This window comes from Verticillium nonalfalfae, assembly GCF_003724135.2.
Source record: "Verticillium nonalfalfae strain VnAa140/NRRL 66861 chromosome Unknown scaffold_84, whole genome shotgun sequence".
NCBI classification, from domain to species: domain Eukaryota; kingdom Fungi; phylum Ascomycota; class Sordariomycetes; order Glomerellales; family Plectosphaerellaceae; genus Verticillium; species Verticillium nonalfalfae.
This window is the reverse complement of record NW_021167309.1, coordinates 16034-31929: the sequence shown is the minus strand read 5'-3', so window position 1 is coordinate 31929 and position 15896 is coordinate 16034. Positions and strand designations below refer to the sequence as shown.

The window sequence follows — 15896 nt, the reverse complement described above, 5'->3', positions numbered from 1 at the left end:
ACCGAGGGTAGGTCGGTGCGAGCGGTGCGAAGCCTTCCACTGATTTGACTTGACCTCGGTGCGTACGCAGCGAGTCTGGCGTCCAGCAACCCAAAATGGTGTGTTCTTGATCTCGGTGACATCGGGGAGAGACCTGGTGAATGGCCGACACTATTACTAGGATGAACCAGACGATCCAGCAACGCCAAACCGTGTCTGGCGTTTATCCCCTTTAGGTTGCCCCAAATCCCCCAGTGTGGAGATGGGCCGCCATCAGACAACCAGCAGCTTGGCTTCTCTTGGTACCGCAGCGAGATTGCATCAAATGACGGACGGTCGACGCGACGGATGCTTCTGCCCAAAGCTGCATGGCACGCTGGCAGGCCATTCTCTGCACCCAGATGCGGGCCCAAGAACCGATGGGTTGGCCAAATGAGGTCATTGGGTGTCGCGTTTCAGCGGGTGAGCGGGTGAGTGGAAACAGCAATGTCCCAAGTTTGGATGGTGGTTCCCTGCCGGCCTCCTGGTGAAGCAGTGCCACGGGATAAATTAAAGACGGGAGAGTCGCGGGAGATGAGCAGAGAGAGGGGCCGGGCGGCACCGTCTCGAAGACACCGTTCTCTTCCTCTTCGAACAATACGAAGGCCGCATCTGAGAGCCCGAGAAGGGAGGTATCCAGCTAGGCAGCGGAGACGCTATACTCACACGGGGAGGTCCTCTTGTAGATGGCCTGCTGGCTCCGGCAGAGGCACAGACGGGTGGGTGCTTGGAGGAGGGCAGGACCCTGATGGTATGCGGCACCCATGTAACGTGGTTTGTCGGTTGCTCCGAGATCCCCAGTGGCCGGAGAGTCCCCAAATCCTTTTAGCGCAGTCGCAACCCGAATTAGGGGAGTGATTCCGTCCTGGCAAAAAGACCCAAGGACCTGAGCCCGGCATGTGCCCATGACGGGAGCGTCTCGCCGAGGAGGCCGGCGTGTCGCGTGCGGATGGTCATGAGTCGTCGATTGGTGGAGCAGCGAGGCTGCTGAAGGGGGCTTTTGAGATCCAATGATGTGGATGGCCTCACTGTTTGGTAGAAAGCAGTGCTGCCATGTACCACGAGTCCGATGCCGTCAACGACTCAGGCACTTTCTGCTCCCTGTCGACATGGTTAGGGGATCATGAGCTCCCTACCTTGGTAGGGATAGTGATGGTGACGATGATGGGTGTGTGGTTCGCAGAGGTGAAGCGGTGGTAAGAAGCACGGACAAAACCGACTGCAAGGCAAAATTATGGAAGCACCAGAATGCGAATGCGCGTGTCATCCTGCAGGCCTTGGCAGCAGGATCACCCCAGCATGTGCCTGCCCGCCAGCCCGCCTGGTGCCTGCCGCCCCCCGGCCGTCTGCTGCAAGACCAGCCAAGTTCCTGCTCCCGAGCAGACCAGACGGATAACGGGTTCGTTCAAGTGCGCTATCCAAGGGCTGAAGCCCACTGTGGCTGTCGGCCGTTGCAAGCCCGCATCTTGACATTTCTATCAACATGGCGCCATTCTAAGTTGTGTGCCACAGCAGCGGCCCCGCTCCTCGATGCACGACTCCAAGCTACCATGTAGGTTCTTTGGGTGAGGACAGCGAGATGTGAGATGTGATGTGTGCATCGCATATGCCATCGCACTCTCACGTGTCGAAGCGGGAGGTAACACGACAGATGAATGGATGGCTTAGTCTTAGGTCACAATTCTGCCAAAGATCTGCTTTCTTCCTGTAAACTGCTACTCATGCAAGCAAGCCTGAATTGAAGAAAGACCCCCACACGTGTCGACCGTACATACCAGGAGTGGGTAATAGGCTATCAGTTCATATGTAGGTCGGCACTTTATCATCAAGCTTACGGTCACCATCTCGTCATAGGAAGAGATCGAATTGCATGACCGGGTGGGTGTCGGTCGGTGACATAGCTTTACCGTTACCTGAGCATGAGCGACTCCTCGGCCCAGCGGGAGACATGTATTCGATTGATGGAGTCAAGCAAGTCTGGCGAAAGGATCCCAGACAGGGTGTCAAAGATATCGATGTAGATATTTGGGAATTATGAGGATCTGGGCAGCCTTCGGAAGATGGATCGGCTGACAACTACAGACGAGATAGCCATCGAGCGCAAAGATATCACATGAGCGACCTGGAGCTCGAGATGTTCCGATCACTGCAACCTCAAGCGATGCGTTGCTTTGCTGTGCTAGCATATGCCCTCCCAATGGAATGGTCTTCGCAGCGAGCCTCAGCTCACGAGGGGGGAAGGGGGGGGGTGGGTGGTCGCTTGCCTTACCCCCGTAAGATGGACATTGGCAACGTGAAAATGATCGTGATACAGTACTACCAGTGGCCGCTTCCCCGAGGTTCCACTCCACTGGCTGACTAACCCGATCTGCTCTAGCTAGCCGTTCGGAGCTTTTGGTTCAACTCGAGCTCGGAAAGCTCACAACATGGACAGGACCATCATACGCAACGCCAATTATCACCATACGCACCAGTTTGCCAGTCTCCCGCCACCAGAGCAGCGCATTCATCGACATTCAATCACCATAACCACTTGGCAACGATATTGTCTCGCCGCTCCTGGAGGCACTCGGCAGCGCACGCGACGCTTGATATCTGCGTCTTCTCCGAACACTGAACACCGACCTCTCCCCAACGCACCTGCCTCTCGCAGCCAGACCACCAGGCCACCAGCACCGCAGGCCAGCCAGGGCCAGAAGCCCACACCATGGCAGCGATGATAGCACACCCCTCGCTGGCGCCGTCCCGCGCCGCCCCCGACCTGGCCTCGCACACCGAGCCGGCCGCGACATTCGACTTCACGCCCTTCCTCCGCGCGACGCACCAGCACGCCCTCGCCGCCGACTCGGCGCCCGGCGGGCAGCCGGCGCACACGCACGCGGGCCGCGGCCCCTCGCTCGTGTGCAAGCACTGGCTGCGCGGGCTCTGCAAAAAGGGCGCCCACTGCGAGTTCCTCCACGAGTACAACCTCCGCAAGATGCCCGAGTGCAACTTTTTCACGCGCAACGGCTACTGCTCCAACGGCGAGGAGTGCCTCTACCTGCACATCGACCCGCAGTCCAAGCTGCCGCCCTGCCCCCACTACGACATGGGCTTCTGCCCCCTCGGCCCCGCCTGCGCCAAGAAGCACGTCCGCCGCGCGCTGTGCCTGTTCTACCTCGCCGGCTTCTGCCCCGCGGGGCGCGACTGCCGCGACGGCGCCCACCCGCGGTGGAAGAAGGACCTCGAGCGGCCGAAGCTCAAGGTCGAGGTCCAACGCGAGGAGGAGGAGCTCAAGCGTCAGGAGGAGCTCGAGAGGCAGGCCGCCGGCCTCCATGAGCCGCAGAGGGACATGCGAGACGACAGGGGCGGCTTCGGCGACAGGGGGGACAGGAGGCATGGCCACGGGGGCAGGGGCGGCGGTGGTGCGGGCGGCGGCAAGTGGCGCGACCGCGGGGGAGGTGGAGGCGGCGGCAGGCGGTTCCGCGGTCGTGGACACTGAGGAGATCATGTCACTAGTTGATAGGGCACGTGAGAGCCACTGGCTCTTCTTCCTGACGGGAGACATGGTCACGGCAGCGCTGATGTTAAAAGTGGGAATAAGGCACAGAGGAGGACCTGTGAAAGGCGCACGAATGATACCAAGGTTTAGAATCCATTCTATTTCATTATAGATCTGTACGTTCAGATCCCCAAGAGTCGTGAATTTCTTCCCCGTGCCAGGTTGTGTGGTGCAACACGCCGTTATGAACGCCTAAACAAGTGCGTCTGTAAAACGCAAGCAAACATGGGACGACGTTGCTCATGAACGTCGCCAAACATTGCTCTCTCCATCTCCAGGGACAGCGATAAAGTCCTGGTTGTCACCATTTTCGCTCCCTTCGCGAGACCCGTCATATGAGCTCGTCTGCCACGCCGAAAGCTCGTCCACCCGCCGGATGCCCATCATGAACGCCACGATACCGCGGGGCACCCACCGTCCGACAAATCCGTAGACACCGGCGCCGAGGCCTACGCGGACGGTGCCGCTGGTGATGGAGCCATCAACAACGTCAAAGACGGCATTGTGCAGGTGTCGCAGCGAGCTGCCCTTGAGGCCTCGGATGCGTCCGGCCGAGATGGCCGAGGTGCTCTGCGTGACAAAGTTGCGGCCGTAGGCGTGGCGCGCATTCTCAGGCCACATGAGCGTCTCAGCGGCGTCGGCGTCAATGCCGGGGCCCTCGATCAGGCCCTTTTGGTACGCTGACGTGTGTGATGGCTTGGCCGGTGTGAAGCCCGCAAAGTCAAAGGTGCCCAGCTGCATGTGGGTGACGGGGACACCGAGAGGCCTGAGCTCCGCAGTGAGAACTTCGGTGAAGGCTGAGAGGGCGGAGCAGACGGTCGCCTCCGGCGCGTGGAAGGGCGGGTTGATGGACGAGATGATCGAGGGGGTGAAGACCATGACCTTGGGCGGGTGCCACTTCTCGCCGGCTGGGCTGAGGCGAGCTGTGAGAAGGGGAAGAAAGGCCTGGATTGTGAGGATGGGGTGCAGGAGGTGGGTGTTGAAGAGGTCGGCAAAGCTGGAGGGTGGGATGGTGGCGATGGGAGAGGTCTGGTAGTTGAGAGACGGAATCAGGATGACGGATTTGAGCTCGAGGAAATTCGGTTTCGTCCTGGGTGCTGGAGCATGCGGTGACTGGAGGTACTGAGCAAACCGTTCGATAGCGCTGCCGGCACTTGGGGGCTGTTTGAACAGGTCAGTTCTGTAGTCCATGGCCAAGAGAAAGAGGCAGGACGAGACTTACGTCGGTGGCATCGATCGTCAACGGCTTGATATCCGGCCTCGACATGTTGTGTACCATGGACTCGTCTTCAACGGCATTACAAACGACAAAGACGATGAACCCTCTCCTCTCCATGTCCAGCGACAGCGATCTCGTCAGAGGCAAGGTCGGCGAACCAGCGATGACGACAACCTCCAGGCGACCACCGTTCCTCGCACGCTTGGCTCTCCTCGTCTTGCGGTAGAGACTGCTACTCCTGTACGTCTTGTAGACGACAACGCCAAAGACGGCGACAGCAGCGCCCGTGACGAGCTTGTTCCGAGACATCCAGTCCCGAACTTGTTCGTAGCGCGTCACAGCGATGACCTCGATGGGTACGGAACGAGACACTGGCGTCGGGCGCACAGAGTCGGGGATCCATTGTGCTGAGGATAGAGTGTCGCGGACGACTTCGGCAGCCCTGTCGACCTGGCTATTGATCTGGTTGGCAATGTCGTCGGAGTAGCGGCGGATGTGGTTGGGCAGGGACGAGAGCTTTGTATGGTTAGCATGGAAAGGGGGTTACAGGCTGCAAGAAGGGGAAGCACTTACGACGTCCAGAAATTGCTGGTCGTCGGCCGACATTTTGTAGGTCGTTGCAAAGCTGCGATTCAAGGCGTTGCTGCTGTCCGTCGTGGTGGTTTTGGTGTCGTACCGGTGCCTATGCCTGTACCTGTGGCGGAAGAATGAGGGCCAGCAGATGACGTTGGAGAAGAGCTTCGAGTCGCTGGAGCACGCGCTCGAGATCGGGCGTTGAGAAAGAATTGCCAGGCCGCAGGTGGGGTTATTACAGCCGGCCGCAGCTGGTCATTATGGGTCACTCAGAATGGCGATCAATACATGAATCTCGAGCATAGATACATACACCTTGGCAGTTTCACAGTACACTTTACCAGACAGCAAGAATTCAGTTTCGTTCGTTGTATTGTCCATGTGTCGTTCATTGTGTCGTGCTCCAAGTTGACCAACTAATGATGCAATAACCACGCATTCCAAAGAAGCATCATCACTGCGTCTACGATGACTTTGAACAATCAGGATCGTGAGATACTATGAAGCAACGTCTACAGAACCTTCAGGGAGCGCCTCATACCTTCCTGGCCAAGCATCTCAACCGCACATAGGAAATCATCTCTCCACCGCTCCCATCCTGGCTGACATATTTCAACACGTCGCTCGCCTCCCTCACAACCCCTTCAACAGCATCAGCCCCCTTCTCCTCCTCGACGGCATCCAAAAAGGCCTTGCCCATCAACCGCACCCAGCCCTCGACGCCGCCCTCGCCTGCCGTCGTCGGTCGCCATTCTCTCTCCACCTTTTCAATCTTCCACCCCCCCGCTTCCGCCTCCATCGTCCTCGTCAGCCACTTCTCGTCAGGGAAGAACCACGGATCGGCCGCCTTTGCCTTGTCGAGGCCAATGACCCGTCCGGCGGCGAGCACAAGCGCCGTCCTCATCTCGGACACGTTGCCGAGACCGCCCATCTCGAAAGCAAACGTCGCGCCTGAGGGGAGCACGTCTCGCACGCGCGCAAAGAATGTGCTCGCCGTGTCCGGCTTGAGGATCCAGTGCATCGCCGCGTTGGAGAAGGCCTTGGTGTACCTGAAGGGGAACCGGCTCCTGTCGAGGTTCATCTCGTTGGCGTCGACGACTGCAAGTAAAAAAAAACACCTCCTTGTCAGACGGCGTATGCAAAGTAAATCATGAGATGGAACATGTACGCACCCTCAAACGTGCACCTGTCTCCGCCCGGCGCCGCCTCGGCAGCCCTGGCAGCGGCCGAGATCATGGACGGCGAGGCGTCGATGCCGTGCACGGCGCCTTGCCCCTGCGAGAGGACCTTGGCGAACTCAATGTTGAGCACGCCGTCACCGCAGCCAATGTCGAGAATGACGTCGTCCTTTTGAACGTCGAGCCATTGCACTACCTTGGTCGCGAGCTTGGGCACGAAGGCGGCTGAGTGCTGGTACTCCTGGCTGGATGTTAGCCTGGTGATTGACAAAGACGCCGGTACTGTGCAAGGGGAGAGCGCACCTCTGTAGACCAGTTGTCCTTCTTTTCGTCAGCCATGGCGAGATGTGGATTATTGCGAGCGATGAAATGAATGAAGGTAATTAATTGTCTTGATCTTGACTTTTCTGGTTTGTCTAGAAATATGCCTGGTCGGTGCTGTCTTATATAGGTAGGTTGTGGTCATGATCCGGGTGTAAGTGGTTGACTGACAAAGATGGGGTCAAGCGACGAGGGCCGATCTCGGACCCTGGACATTACCATGCACGACAAGGCTTCAGCCATCACGCATGCAACTCGTACAATACATGATACACTCTGCGGAATGATTTGCCAGCAAGAAGGGGCTTACGTCGCTTGTTTGGGGGCATAGGCTTTGCATGGTTCATTTCGTGGAGTACATCGGACATGGTGGATTTCCATCGTCCGGATAGAGCGAGCCCCAGTCTCGCTGCCTTACCCTGCAGAATCTACACTATGTTCTCTACTCAGTCAATTGCAAGCAGCTCGTACTTGTCGTCGCCCAGGGCATCCTCTACCCTCCGCATGAGGGAGAGCACCTTCTCCTCCTCCAGGCGGCGTCCCACGACCTGCACACCCACAGGCAGTCCATGCATGGCAGTCGCATCGTACAGCTTGTACGCTCCCCTTGCCACGCCGTTCAGCCTGCCGAGCTTGAAATCCTTGGGTAGCTGATCCAGGTTCTTGTCAACGTGAGTCACGGGCACCACACCGGCAGAGTAATCGAGCTGTCCACAAAGTCAGCCACACAGTCAGAGCGGGCACATCCAGCAAGGAAAACTCACAAGGTTGAACATGAACGTGTATCCGCAGCTGCTGACGGCCTCTCCCATGCCGTCATGCGGCACCGCCGGCGTCGCATTTGGTGGTGTCACCAAAAAGTCCACCTTGGCCGCCTCCCACCAGTCGAACCAGGCCAGCCGGATCTTCTCCCGCTGCGACACGAGCTTCCACGCCTCGAACGCGCTCTGCGGGCGAAAGTCGCGCACGAGGTCCGCCCACAGGGCGTCACGCCGCACGTACTTGGCCCACAGGTAGTAGAGGTACCGCGTGGGGCGCCACATGCTGGCGAGGTAGCTGAGCTGGGCGGCGCCGGCGTCGACCCACTCGCCCGGGCGGAGGAAGGAGCCGTAGGTGAGGCACCCGTCCGAGTTGAGGGCCAGGGACGCGACGCGCAGGATCTCGCGGAGGTGGGGCAGGTCAACTTCGACAATCTCGTGGCCCTCGCGGCGGAGGGCGTCCTCGACCATCTCGACGGCGCGGAGGCATGCCGGGCTGGGGTCGACGACGCCGTCTGTGCGCATGATGCCGACGCGGAGCTTCTTCTTCTCGAGAAACTCCTTCTCGACGTCGTGCCGCCAGGGAATCGGGTGGACGGTGTAGTCGTAGTTCCACGGCTTCATCTCAACAATGGAGCGGGTAAAGTAGGTCAGGTCGTTCAGGGTGCGGGCCATGGGGCTGAAGACGCTGGGGATGCCCTCCTGGCCGGGCATGCTGGTCGTGATGCCCATCTTGGGCCAGCGGCCGGTGGAACATCGCAGGGAGTAGCAGCCGGAGAAGTGGGCAGGGACCCGGACGCTCCCCGCAACATCGGAGCCGATACCGATCCTGCCGCCAAAAGCAAGGAGAGCAGACTCACCGCCTGTTGAACCACCGGGGCTGTACTTGCTGTTGTGCGGGTTGGTGGTGCGTCCCCAGACGTCATTGGTGGATTCGAAGGAGAGGAGGGTGATGGGAAGGTTGGTCTTGACGTAGGGCACGGCACCGGCGTCCTTCAGCAGACGCACGACGGGACCATCCTCGACAGACGGCTTGTTGGTGTGCATGGAATAGCCGATGCACGAGTCGTACCCAGCGACATGCAGGCTGTCCTTGAGGGAGACGGGGATACCAGCGAGGGGACCCTTCAGGTTGATAGATCCTTCCTTGAGCCAACCCTCGGCTGACTCCAGCATGACCTCGGTCAAGCAGTTGGTGCTCTCATGGGCTTTCAAGGCCACCTTTCCGTACGTCTTGAGAACGTCGATGGGCTGGGTAGCACTCTTCTGGACATCCTGGACAAGCTCTTGGATTGGCTTCTGCAGAATCTCCCGTTCCAGTGCAGAAAATGGTCCGTGGTAGGCCGTCAAGGAACGAATCCTGTGGGACCGCTGAGCCTGCTTGGATTGACTGTGAGGGGGTAAGTCGTGATGATGCATGTAGCAGGGTCGATGGGGGGTAGTGATCATGGTCAAAACCTACCAGTCTCGGCGGTGTTGGAGGTCAAATGGAAAGACCATAGCGAAGGGTCAAGGTGGGTAAGTTACGTGTGGGTCGCAGTGCTAGAAACAGAAGAATGAGGTTGGAAACTCGTGGCACCGACAATGGGCTTGGCGAGGTAGATGAAGGAAGAAGGATAGATAGGTCGTACGAGACCTGGAGCTGGGCAGTTTGTCCCTTGATACACGGTAGTTCGGAGCTGGCTTCGCGGGGCCCCGCGCGCGCGCCCCTCCAGGTAGGTAGGTGCACAGTGTACAGGGCGCGCGCCTTCCCCTATCGTGTCACGCCCTGGCCCGCTGATACCCGTAGGTCCACCCCCGGAGGTCCACTCTGCGTGCTTCCGATAAGACATGGCAGCCTCGGCAGCTTCGGTCAGATCGGTGAGGGTTTCCTTACCTTCGTGAATCGAGACAACAGCAACGTCATCTTGGCTGGTGACAGACAAATCCTGCTTCCCATTTCTCACCTTCCTGGTGAATGAGAAGACATCTCTTCAACGGATGATGTAGATCAAACACTTGTACTCGCGAGCCGGCCCGCCGATCCATACTCACAAGGGCTCTTCGTACTGGATGTAGGTTGGAACACACCGCTGGCGTTCTCGCTTGAGTTCAACCATGCGTGGTCATGAGTGCCTGGCAATTTTCCTTTTCTTTTTAGATACACGGAAACAGCCGCACCTTGCAGCTCGCCCCGGATGCCCATTGGAGCGATCAGGACACTGCATCTGGATGCAGCTGGGCCGCCAACCAGCGGGCACAGGCGGCGGCAATCGGTGCAGCGAACGCAGCAAAGCAAAAACTTTTCGATTCAAGTCCTCCACAGTGCATTGTGGCCGCCCTATGAACATGGCCGCCCTTCCTTACAATGTAGTGGAGGGCCGCCTCTCCTTGCGGTAGTGATCCGCAATCAAGAAAGCCAGCTCCAGCGCCTGCTTCTCGTTCAGTCGCGGGTCGCAGAAGCTCGTGTAGTTGGTCGACAGATCGTCCTCGTCGAGGTTCTCGCTGCCGCCGAGGCACTCAGTGACGGCATCGCCTGTGAGCTCGAGATGCACGCCGCCGAGGAAGCTGCCCTGCTCCTTGTGGATCTGCAGCGTCTGCTGCAGCTCCTCGAAAATGTCGCCAAACTTGCGCGTCTTGATGCCGCTGCCCGTCGACTGCGTGTTGCCGTGCATGGGATCACACTGCCACACGACGCACTGCTTGTACTCGCTGTCCTCGACGGCGCGGATGTGCGCCGGCAGCAGGGAGCGCACCTTGGCGGCGCCGTAGCGGGTGATGAGCGTGATCTTGCCGGGCTCGCAGCTTGGGTTGAGAGTACGGAGGAGGGCGAGGAGGTCGTCCACCGGCGTCGTGGGCCCGACCTTGATGCCGATGGGATTCGCGATGCCTCGGAAGAACTCGACGTGCGCGTGGTCGATCTGTCTCGTGCGGTCGCCGATCCACAGAAAGTGAGCTGATGTGTTGTAGTATTCCTTCTTGGGGGCGGACGCGGGCTCGTTCGGCCTCGACTGAAGAACGGGAGTCTCGAGAAGCCTCGTCAAAGGCTGTTCATACTCAAGAAGAAGACCTTCGTGACTGGTAAAGAGGTCGACCGTGTCGAGCTTGTCGCTCTTGTCGGCGCCAATCGTGTGCAGGAACCGAAGCATGTCCGTCAAGGAGAGGACTGCCTCGGAATACTTCCTCTTCAGCTCCGGGTCGCGGACATGGCCCAGGCCCCAGTCGAGGGGCCTATGAAGATCAGCAATTCCAGCATTAAGCGATGCTCGAATGTAATTGAGTGTGGCTGAGGAGTGATGGTAGGCCCTGAGGGAGGTTGGTTAGTCGAGTTGATCGCCCTCATCTTGGATGGGGGGAGAAAACTTGCTTGACGAGCCTTTGAGGATCAATCTCTCTCTCATCAACGTGGAATCCGTTTAATATGTCTCCTCTGAAAGAGGGCATCTCGACTCCGTCCACAACCTCGGTCGGGCTTGACCTGGGCTTCGCATACTGGCCTGCCATGCGGCCGATTCGAACGACCTTCTTGTCAGCACCCCAAACGAGGACCAGACTCATCTGCAGCAAGAGCTTAATCTTAGACTCGATAGCATTCTGCTCGCAGTACGAGAAGAGTTCAGCGCAGTCTCCGCCCTGGAGCAGGAATGCCTCACCCTTGGCCACATCACGAAGATGCTGCTTGAGGGCGACAATTTCCTTGGGGTGGACAATGGGAGGCAACCTCGACAGTTCGTCAACGGACTTTTGCAAAAGCTTCGCATCTGGGTACGCCGGCGCCTGTTTGATGGGCTTTGAACGCCAAGAACCGGGCGTCCACTCTGGCGAAGGAGTTGCCATGATGATGGTAACCGTGGCTCGTTGTGACTCAGATGCTGGTATCACAAGACTTTCCAATTCGATGATGACAACGTGAAAGAGAGAGAGAGAGAGAGCGCTGTGATACTGGAACGTTGCTCAGTATCTCCAACCTTTGGGTTTAATGAGTCACTCGTAATGTCTGAAATGACCTGGGATACCTGACGAGAGTATGTGGCCAAATATGGTCCTCAATGAAGGTCCCTTCTGGGCAAACCAAATCTCATTGTGTGCAACACAGGTGCATGCGCGCTAGGCCAACCAGAGCTTTCGGAGGCTGCAGTTACACGGGTACTTGTGTGCAACGCGTGGCGCAACCGGCACGCCAAGTATCTCCTTAGCGCACGGTCTCCCTTTGCTCCAGTTGGCACCACGACCCCACCACAGAAATCTTACAGCTTCCTTCCAGTGAGCAGTGACCGCGTCGGAAGCTCGCCTACCACCAAGAACACCCACGTCACTGCTGAAGAATTCTCGACCGCTCAACCCTGATTTCAAGGTCGCATAATATACAAACCGACGCCCGCCAAACGACTGTTCCTGCGAAATGTCCGAGAAACAACCCCCTACCATTGTCGAGGGCGCCACGACTGGCGACGTTGAGGACGAAATCCCCGCCAACCAGGCCAAGTCCGCCGAAGACCGCAAGGCCGCTTCGGCTCTCGCCTCCCTCGAGGGTGGTGATGACGCGCGAGGGAACGATGTAGACGCAGAGGCTGCCAAGAAAGCTATTGGTAGCCTCGGCGGCGATCAGAAGAAGACCGGCGAGCCCGTTAAGAACGTCAAGGTCGAGGCTGCCGATGTGGCGTTGCTGGTAAGGACACGCGTCAATTCAGACGAGCTTTGCCAGTCGGATATGCTGACCAGCCGAATCACAGGTTGAGGAGCTCGAGGTCACGAAGCCTAGGGCGACGGAGCTGCTGAAGGCGAACGAGGGGGACGCCGTCAAGGCTATGCGTGCGTTTGTCAGCGTTTGAACGAAACACTTGGGTGCCATTGCATTGGAAGGGGCGTTGAGGGGCGTGGCAAGCGCTACGAGGATGGAACTTGGTGGGTATATCAATGCGCGGAGGCATCAATTGCTGACACGATGTCCAGTTCAACCATTCCTTACGATAGACATGATACGACCATAGCATGGGCGATAGTGCCCTGCCCACTGCGGAATAGTAATATTCTACGCTCGAGGCTGGTGCACTCAAGTTCGCTGCCGCCCTGGTGACCGATTGCCGTTGTGTTGCCGAACCTTGACAGTCCTCACAGCATGTGTGTCGCATTGCCGGTCTGAGGACTCTTCTCGTGGCATTGAGTCTGGCTTCGTGGCAATCACCTGTTCGGCTATCGCCCTTCAAGAGGCATGACGCTTTGCCTCATGGGCTGCAGCTGCCCAACAAAGTGCGGCGCCCAGCGTTGGGCTGAAGTGATCAAGAGGGAGGGCAATGCGCAGCTCCCACGTCAGAAGAAGGTCTCATGTTGTTGGAGGACAAAAGGCACGGCGTGGTAAAGTGACGAGTCATTCAGACTTGCGGAGCATGGATAGCCCAACGATCATCACTTGTTCTCAAGGCAAGAATGGCGATCTAGGACCACGCGGGTCAGTGTCGTAGCCCAGTGCCAGATTGCAGGCTCGGTCTACATTTCTCCGAATGTGTGATCACGATGCACAAACAACACACCCCTCAAGCTCCTAGGACCAATCAAGAAATAACCCGCAGAACCACATTTCAACAGCCTGCGCACAATAAAATGATGCGGAAGCGAGGTAATGAGGGGATGGGGTTGTGGCGGCCACGCCTTGCCGTATCAGGCGTGACCGAGGACGCCGACTGAAGCCGTTGAAGGAATGAGTGAGGTGGGTGATGCGAGCGACGGAACAAGACCCCGCTGCGCCGGATAATGGGAGCTTGTTGTGACGGGGGCGCTTGCGGTCGCCACGACATCAGACCTCGGTGAGACGAGACAGCCAGTCATGGCGTGGCTCGGTCAGGCTCCAGGTGGTGCGATGACCATTAAGAGTCGTATGTGCTGACATTGTAATTTCAAGGTGTGAGGCCCAAAGTACAAAGCAGTAGGCACCCGTGACCTGGTATGTGAGGTGGCCTGTGTCACCCGGTGTGCGCTCCATCCGATCCGGCCATCCGCCCAACGAGGAAACCGGTAGGCGCAGGTCTGTCGTGCATATGCCCGCCACAACCACGGCTGTTCCCTGATGGTGGTGGTGGTGGTGGCAGAGGAAGATCTGGACCGAGAGAGGGATTTTGTACAGAAGCACATTGCGCTGGTTCACTTGAGTGGGGGAATGAGGTAGATTATCCGGTGACGCTTCCGGCACGACATGCCAATGAGGAGGCCGAGCATTCAGTCAGCGGGTGTCGAAAGCAGGGGTGTCGTGGGCCAAGCTCGGCATCATGGAAGCTGAAGCGATGAGTCGGCAGAAGAAAGAGCCAGACAGTCCAGGTTTGGAGACCAGGCACTGAACCTAGGAGACCGAACGGCCACTTGTGGTGAAGCTTTTGACAGGGTGCTAAGTTATGCCTGCCAGGAAGCGGGTGGGTGATGGCCCTGGTGTGCACATGGGCAACAACCCGACCGGACGGGGTACCTGGTCAGGTCAGGTAGTCTAAAGTGCGGGATTCGGTCTTCGAGAAACGACGTGGGTGGCTGGTAAAACCGTTTGGGTCATCCCGTCATGCATCAAACTGGGCACATGCCTAACAGATGGTCAGACCCGTTAGAAACTTTGTGTTTCTCGGAAATGGTGTCGCGAATGACTTATTCATCGAGAGCGGTCCACGCAATCGACATTGCCCGCCATGAGCCGGCGCATTACTATTGATGTAGGTTGCCAACTTGTCGCATGTTTTAATATCGCTGCAAGAGGTGCAGAAAAGCCTCGGTCCTGGTGGCCATCGACACCACAAGCTTGGCCGCCCGTCATGGTCGACGATCGGCCTACAAGTGGGCGCCGCGTTTCTCTCGACACTGTCAGGCTTGCCGTCTGCTGCTGGCGTGAGACATGCTCAGCCAACGCGGGGAGACTACGGCCGGCTACCAGTCTGGGCTAGTAGATTGGAGCCTGGTGGCCATGAGTGGATGGTGTCTGGCTGGACTTCCCGAGTTGACCGAGGGTATGTTGTAATCGGTGCCTCTGGGAAGCGAAGCTGCCCAACTTGACAGGATCGCGAAATCGCTCTGAAGACTCGCTCCTAGGGACTTGGCTGTATGGCCAGGCAGTGACATCGGGTTGCCAGGTTCTTCGCCTTGTCGAGATGCGAAGCCCTGCACGGAGGCTTGCGACGTGGTCTGCTTCCACCATGGCGCATCCATCAGAAAAGAGACATCGGACCGTTGAGTCCTTGCCGGGAATCTTCTCCGATCAACGGGCGGCGAGCTGTCGGCGAAGCCAGGTCAATGTCGTGTTCGAGATAAGATCTTATTCCAGGCCGCCGTACGTGTATGTATGCATGTGTGTGTGTGTGTGTGGCCAAGGTGCATCGCGGGGTGCCTTGTAGGACGGGTCCTCTCCGCCATTGTTGCCGATGTCATCCCGCGCCGCCCTGCACTTGCCCTGCTTGTAAATTGCATTTAATTCTTCGAGCCGGGACAAGCGCGCCGTGAAACGATTGTTGTGTGCAACCATCAGGGCGATCCGGCCGAGTCTCGAACGCCCGCCTTGCGATCCGTCGGCTCTTCTATACCAAGCCCAAGGAGCAGATTCAACGACAATGGCGTGAGAAAGGGAGAAGAAGCCCGCGATCAAGGTGCAATATTGGACAGTCACAGGCAAGGCAGGAAGAAAGTAGGCACAGCACCCGAAGGCCGTGGAACTCACGAGGGCGTACAGAGATTCGGCAAGACCAGTTGTCCTCTGCTGCTACCCTCCGGTCCTCGGTGGGCCCCTGCCATGACCAAGTGCTGTGTTCGGTGTCGTACCCCTCGGTGCGCATGCACGAGCCAGATGGCTGGAGCACGTCCCCTCTCTCCCCCACCCGCACACCCTAGCACGCACCTGCCCATCGCCAGGGTTCGCGGCTGTCGGTCAATGGCGCCTGCCCTCCATTCGTCCCGTCTGGCCTCGGTCGGCCGCCGCTGCGTGCTTGTGGGTGAGGTGAGGTGCAGTAGGGAAGGAAGCAAGGGAAGGTGCGGTGCGATGCGAGTGCAGGTGCGGGTGCGGGTGCGCAAGTCACTCAAGTCAAGTTCGAGTGTGCAATAGCAATAACAATAGCAATTGCAAGCCCAATCGTTGGTTTGCTGCAACGTCCCCTCCTTCCCAAGCAGGCAGACGCATGTCAAGTACATTTCTCTCCGGTTTGAAGCCTTAACCCGGCCGTCACCTCTCACCTTTCACCTTCGCCTCTCACCTGGAATTCCCCGTCTCACGTCTACGAAGGAGACAAAACTCGCGCACCTCGAATCTCGACCAGCATCCCTCACAGCCACCTGCAGTACTCGCC

The 15896-nt window shown here is 58.3% G+C and overlaps 6 protein-coding genes across 6 annotated transcripts; 2 read left to right on the top strand and 4 right to left on the bottom strand.

The window, feature by feature from the left end:
- Window positions 1–2725: 2725 nt before the first annotated feature.
- On the top strand, window positions 2726–3499 carry YTH1 (RNA-binding component of cleavage and polyadenylation factor; the record flags this gene model as incomplete). Its single annotated transcript, XM_028643003.1, has 1 exon — window positions 2726–3499. The coding sequence occupies one exon, from the start codon at window positions 2726–2728 to the stop codon at window positions 3497–3499; it is 774 nt and encodes a 257-aa protein (XP_028493303.1).
- Window positions 3500–3799: 300 nt separating this feature from the next.
- On the bottom strand, window positions 3800–5384 carry D7B24_008921 (uncharacterized protein; the record flags this gene model as incomplete). The annotated part of the gene is made up of 3 exons (XM_028643002.1): window positions 3800–4720; window positions 4782–5294; window positions 5352–5384. 3 exons carry the CDS (start codon window positions 5382–5384, stop codon window positions 3800–3802), a joined length of 1467 nt encoding a protein of 488 aa, XP_028493302.1.
- A 502-nt stretch (window positions 5385–5886) lies between these two features.
- D7B24_008920 (uncharacterized protein) lies at window positions 5887–6868 on the bottom strand (the record flags this gene model as incomplete). The annotated part of the gene is made up of 3 exons (XM_028643001.1): window positions 5887–6449; window positions 6524–6770; window positions 6833–6868. 3 exons carry the CDS (start codon window positions 6866–6868, stop codon window positions 5887–5889), a joined length of 846 nt encoding a protein of 281 aa, XP_028493301.1.
- Window positions 6869–7296: 428 nt separating this feature from the next.
- D7B24_008919 (uncharacterized protein) lies at window positions 7297–9108 on the bottom strand (the record flags this gene model as incomplete). Its single annotated transcript, XM_028643000.1, has 3 exons — window positions 7297–7557; window positions 7615–8998; window positions 9071–9108. The coding sequence occupies 3 exons, from the start codon at window positions 9106–9108 to the stop codon at window positions 7297–7299; spliced, it is 1683 nt and encodes a 560-aa protein (XP_028493300.1).
- Window positions 9109–9950: 842 nt separating this feature from the next.
- On the bottom strand, window positions 9951–11424 carry ARO8 (Aromatic/aminoadipate aminotransferase 1; the record flags this gene model as incomplete). The annotated part of the gene is made up of 2 exons (XM_028642999.1): window positions 9951–10893; window positions 10955–11424. The coding sequence occupies 2 exons, from the start codon at window positions 11422–11424 to the stop codon at window positions 9951–9953; spliced, it is 1413 nt and encodes a 470-aa protein (XP_028493299.1).
- Window positions 11425–11989: 565 nt separating this feature from the next.
- On the top strand, window positions 11990–12419 carry D7B24_008917 (uncharacterized protein; the record flags this gene model as incomplete). Its single annotated transcript, XM_028642998.1, has 2 exons — window positions 11990–12256; window positions 12321–12419. 2 exons carry the CDS (start codon window positions 11990–11992, stop codon window positions 12417–12419), a joined length of 366 nt encoding a protein of 121 aa, XP_028493298.1.
- Between the last annotated feature and the right edge of the window lie 3477 nt (window positions 12420–15896).